Consider the following 6,000-nt stretch of genomic DNA (forward strand, 5'->3'; position numbering starts at 1 on the left):
CACACACCATGGAAGAAAGTGTGAGTGTCCCATCTTGTTTGTAAGTGTCTTAACAAAAACTGCAAACCACTGGCCACATGACTAATGGAGAGTAGAGTCTGGACTTTTGTCCCTGCAATTCAGATATAACTCTAAATGTCTGTCCAAGAAATCCTCTCCAAGAAATCCATATGTTGGATATTTAACCCCCAATAGGAGATGGGGCCTTTGGGATTAGTGCCCCTATCAAAGAGGGAGGGTAATGCTCCCAGCTCCTTCTGCCATGTGAGGCTACAACAAGTTTTCAACAGGAAGAAGGCCCTCACTGGGCCATGCTGGCAGCCTGGTCTCCGATTTCCAGCCTCTAGAAATATGAGAAATAAGTTTCTCTTGTTCATAAGTCACTCAGTCTGTGATATTTTGTTAGGACAGCTTGAACGGACTGACACCACCCATGCGCAAAAGCAACGAAAGCCCTGCATTAGTTCCAGTCTAGGGCAAAGTTAGCTCAAGGTTGACATCGTAGAATTCAAGAATATATTAATGAGGCTGGAAAAAGTGTGGTCTACCTTCAGTTAAGAGAATTATGAGTACTTGGATAAGGACAGCCCTTGACTAGCTGCTGGAGGAAACAAAGCTTTCCCCATTAAATTATTTTTAAACATGTTCAAACCGTGAATGATAAAAAGTATTTTTATAAATTTTTTCAAGAAAAAAGACTTGTAAAATTGATGGGCACTTAAGGTCTGAGGAGCTAATGCACAACATGATTACTATATTTGATAATGTTATATTGTACAACTGACATTCGCCAAGAGAACTGAACTTAGAGTGTTCTCAACAACAACAGAAAGATGAACCACCGAGGTTATAGATGTTAACTTGGTGGGATTCTTTCACGACACATATGTATATCAACTCATCAGGTTGTACACAATTTTATTTATCAACTATACCTCAAATAAAGCCGAAAAATACCTCAAATCATTTTTAAAAACAGAAACAAAAACATTTGAGGGAGCACTTACACACTAGGTCATCCTAAACAGCCACAATATGAATATCATACCTCAATTCTAGAGATCCAGATGCAGTGGGGAGGGGAAGTACATCCAACCCATCATGTCTAACTCACTAACCAATTGAGACCCCCCCAGCCAATCTCACATTAACAGAAATGTGGGCGGGTGATTACTCGCTGCAACCTATGTTAGTAAGGTCTCTGACTCTGCACCTCATGTGGCTGATATCAAAGACTGAAGTGTTTACATAATATGATTTGTGAAGATACTACTTTTCACTTTTTCCCCAATCTTCTCAGATTTTTCTTTACCAGTCCAAATGAGACAAAAATTACATTTCCCAGTAAGTGAAAGGACTATAAGTCCCCACCTTCTGTTTTTCTAGTTCATTATGAAGTTTCTGATCAAAGCATCAAAACTCACTCACAATATTCCCTCAGGAAACTCAGCATGATTAGGCAGTAACTTCATTTAAAAGTTAACGAATAAACAGTATACTTTAACTGTGGGAATTGTGCGGTATATCTCAATAAAGCCATTAAAAAAAGTTAATGGAATTTCCATCTTGGTATCATATTGGTTTCATTAATTTAGTAAAATACACAGAGGGGGAAATGAGCACCTCAGTGGTTATTACATTACTACTCAGGAGACTAAAGTCTTGCTGAAATGAGAATACTAATCTAGTTCATATTTGCTGCAGCAATTTTCAAAACTAAATCTATAATCAAACCTGGTGATATTTTTCCCCTTGAAAATCTTTACTAATCAAATGACAACCTATAAAGGTAGTTTGAGGCACATAAAGTTTTACTTTCTAAAGAGAACAAAAAGAAAGATCTCTACCTCCACCAGAACAAAGAACTACATAGGACATAACAAAAGTATCCCTGAACAAACATTATTCAAAAAACCAAGAGACCAACCACAGCAGAAATTCTTAACTTCATTAAACAACAGACATAGCAGCAGAGAACAAACAGCTAGAAGCTACTGGGGGGCTCAGCACACAACCAAGAGTTTACCTTGGGTTTTTAAACCTTGGATAGGGGGCTCAAACTACAAACTGCATGAAAAAGACTTCCTGTTTTTCAAGGAGAGTGACCTCTAAACAAGTTACGAAGGCAAGTTGCTACCTAACATCAGTATGAACGCAAAGACATTGTGTTTTATTTTTCTGAGTTTCGAAGTTTTCAATCGCAGTTGGCATAAGATGTTACACTGGACTTCGGGTACACAGAGGGATCACCCCCACAAGTCCAGTACTGCATGACACCATGCACAGTCACTGCAGTACTACTCACCGAGTTCCCTGCACTGCGCTTCACATCCCCATAACTGTTTCTATAACTAGCGATTCCATTTAAATGCTACCCATTTTAACATATATTATGTATAACCACTCTCTTCAAGCTGAACTGCTCTTTGTGGAAACAAACGCCAGTTCTTCCTAAAGTCAAAGAAAAACTTTTATCTAAATTGCAGAAAATCATTGTATAACCAACTTTTCAATTTGTAATCTAGCACTTAAATTCAAAGCGTGTTTTTCAAAATAGCACACAGGAAAAAAATGTTTTACCAAGCTTCTCTTACACTCACTCCTAGTTAAATTTCCCATAATTAATCCTTTAACTCACAAGGAATTATTGTAACAGTAATACAAACAAATTCTTAAGTAACTATGAGGAATCAGTAAAACTCCTTCCATTAAGAGATGAAATATGTGAATTTTAATGCAAAATTAGCTCTCTTCATTTCATTTGAGATAGAATGGAAGAAAGGCTCATCTCAAAATAATTATTAGAAGATACTTTTGAAAAATAAAAAATATTTTTCTATTTTATTTTTTATTATTATTTTTTAATTTTCACCCTGAGGACATTTTTTCATTGCTTTCTGAGAGAGAGGAAGGAAAAGACAGAGACAGACAGACGGACAGACAGACTTTGGTTGGTTGCCTTCCCACACACACTTGGGCCAGGGACCGAACTCACAGCCTAGGAAGGTGCCCTGACCAGGAATCAAACCTGCAACTTATCAGTCCCAGGGACGATGCTCCAATCAACTGAGCCACACTGGGCACGGCAAGATTTTGTTATTTTACTTTCAGGGAAAAATGGACTAATTGACATTGCATGCTTAACTTTGACTTTAATTAGTGATAATAAAAATTATCAAGTGTACTATAGCAGGGGAAAAACACTGTGATAGTAACTATTACACTATCAACTTGGAACTATTTACTATTTCATTTACAAACTAAAGTAGGAGTTTAAAAAATGTCAGGTATATACAGAGCAATAACATACAAACTATAGATACATTCATTCAATACTGAGTACCTTCTACATTCGAGATGCTGTTCCTATATTAAACACAAATATACATATGTGTTTAATTTAGTACCTACCACAAGCAGATAGGTGCTCAACACATGCATCTTATGGTAGCATGGCACTTACAGATAATGTGGTTAACTTCAGCAGACATCTGTGTTACACACATGGCCATCAAAATAATTGTGGCATACTTCTGTGACACTAAAAGAGGCCAAGCCTGTTGCAAAATGATTACTTCCAACAAAAGCCTGCTTAAAGTATTATTTATTTAAATACCATCTCTTCAAAATAACAGCATTATAAAGTTGCTATTAGATTTGAATCACTCTCCAATTTTCAACCTATCTGTAAAACAAGGTAAGCACCATCAAGTTATAAAAAGTAAGTATGGATTTTGATTCATGTTTCTTTGACAAAATTATTCCATTTGATCCCAAGTCTTGGCTGCTCTCTTGACAGAATAATGTACATGCCCCACAGCTGACAGGAATGCCTTTCATGATGAAATAGGAAGCTCACACTCCAGATGACTTGAGACTTTGCACTTCAGAAAGATTTATTTGTTGTTTTAGTACTGAATCATCAGTTATATTCTTCTAATTGTTTCTATCCACAAGCCAAAGAGAATCTATGTATCACCAAAAACTTAAGAAGTTTTTGTGATTTATGCCTATTCTATTCTCACAGTACACCAAAGAATGTCACATGATCTTATAAGGTAAGTTCTTTTCCTCATTTCATGTGGGAGGAGGAGGTGTTTGAAATATAATGAAAAGCTGAAAATATAAAATGAACACCTCCCCCCCAAAAGTCTTTTATTAGCCTTCAAAGGAAACAACAAATGAGAATCTGATTGGCTTTTGCTTATTATAATTACTGTGGACACAATATTCAAAACCATTTCCTAAAGGAAAGGGTTAACTTTCTCTTGTGGATTTAAGTGGTCATCCCCCACCCCCAATTTTTTTTTTCTGTAAAAGAATGACACCTGTGAAATCAGAATTCTGTGCACCAAGAATGGCGATACCAAAGCTGAAGCTTCTGGCCAGGTACAGTTACTCTAATGTACATAAAGCTATGTAAAATCCGATTCACATAAAGAAATCCCTAGGGCCTAGGCCATTGGGATTAACTTCTGAGATGACAAGACCAGGAAAGGACACTTGCCAGCCTGGACTTGATTTCTCAGACAACCAGCTCTATTGGGGAGGAGGGAGGAGGGAGGAGGAGGGGCGAGGATTTTCTTCTCCAGACTCAGCTGCTGAGTTATCTAAAATGTCTGTGATTTAAAAGTGAAGGAAGAAAGGAAACAAAACAAACCGCTCCCAATTCCGATCACCTCTCGGTAGTTACAAAGTTGCAAGAGCAAACCGAGTGAGCGCACGGATGCCTCCGTCATAGTCAACTACAGCAGAAGAACCCAGTGAAATTAAGGAAGTAGATCTCTGCAATTTCCCGGCCTTTTCGTTTGGGTTCTGTAGGTAAACAGTAGTAATTGCATTTTAATGATCTACAAACACAAGCCAAGTTATTACCCAGTAGTTTTGAGAGATGTTTACTTAAATGTGGGTAACCATTTCGCTTGAGGAAAGGGAAATTATTTTCTGTCCAAACGTAGCCAATACCCAACTATACGCCCAGACAACACAATACAACCACCAATAAATGTTTCAGCGAGTGAACTCCTTTACTTTCCCAATGACACAATCAAGAAAAGGCCAAGGGAAGAAATCACGCCTGCGATGCCTTGGGAGGAAACGGGTGTTGGGAAGACTTCTGGCCCCAGTTGTAAGACTGTGGACTACCCTCTGGGACAACAAACTTACTTTCCCTTATGAAGGGACTCAAAATTAACCACACTGACACGTCCCCTCTCTACCTGTGCGCAGGAGGCAGCTGCGGCTCCGTCCCATCCCACGGAGACGAAATCGCCGCGGTGACTCCTGACAGCCCTCACACAAAGCCACGGACCCCCGAGCCCACCCGGCTGCCAAGCCCCTAACACGCCCACCAACCTGCGCCTACCTTGATGCCCTGCTGCTGGGTGGTGAGGGTTAACTTGGATTCATCCAGGAGCAAAACTTCGCAGTAAAATTCTTCCGGAACAGCGCAGAAACAGCCCATGTCGGCTGTGGCTGTCTCCAGCCAGGCGAGAAAGCTGCGACCCAGGCGCTAAACCGCCCCCTCCCCTCAAGCGAGAGGCATTAATTTATTGTCCGCACCGTGGCCAGTGCGACAGGAACAGCTCCCGGGGGTCCAGAGCGCACAGCGGGAGGCAAGGAGGGCGGGGAAGCCGGGAGAGTCAGCGCCGGGTCGCAGCCGGGGAAGCACAGGCGGAACTGGGCTCCGAGGGCGGCGAGTCCCTGCGCATCCTGCGGCTCGGGCTTCTCCAAAGGCGGGGACGCTGCGGGCCCGGCCCCTCCCGCAGTCTTCAGGACCACAGAAGTCTCCAGGCAAAAGGGGCAAGCGGCAAGAAAAGGGAGGGGCCAGAGAGGCCCTCCCCGGACTTGGAAGCCCCTAGAAGCTCTAAAGACCCCTGCACCCGCGCCCTCCCAGAGTGCGACTGCAACGCACCCGCAGCCCCCTCGCCTGCAGAGTCCCACGAGGACCGCACCTCCAGCTTGGACCCCACCCCGCAACTCCTAGTCCGGCCAGCCGAA

At 41.5% G+C, this 6,000-nt stretch overlaps 1 protein-coding gene across 3 annotated transcripts in view; it reads right to left on the minus strand.

Annotated features, from left to right (window-relative positions):
* EPB41L4A (erythrocyte membrane protein band 4.1 like 4A) overlaps positions 1-5,485 on the minus strand; it is a 249,755-nt gene extending 244,270 nt beyond the window's left edge. For all 3 annotated transcript variants that reach the window (XM_045837932.1, XM_045837933.1, XM_045837931.1), the window contains exon 1: positions 5,366-5,485. In XM_045837932.1, coding sequence (XP_045693888.1) covers positions 5,366-5,464 — 99 coding nt within the window. In that variant the 5' untranslated portion in view covers positions 5,465-5,485. The remainder of the gene's footprint in view (positions 1-5,365) is intronic.
* Positions 5,486-6,000: the final 515 nt, after the last annotated feature.

Source organism: Phyllostomus hastatus, unplaced genomic scaffold, assembly GCF_019186645.2.
Source record: "Phyllostomus hastatus isolate PE091 unplaced genomic scaffold, TTU_PhHast_1.1 phas_contig_254, whole genome shotgun sequence".
Classification (NCBI taxonomy): Eukaryota; Metazoa; Chordata; class Mammalia; order Chiroptera; family Phyllostomidae; genus Phyllostomus; species Phyllostomus hastatus.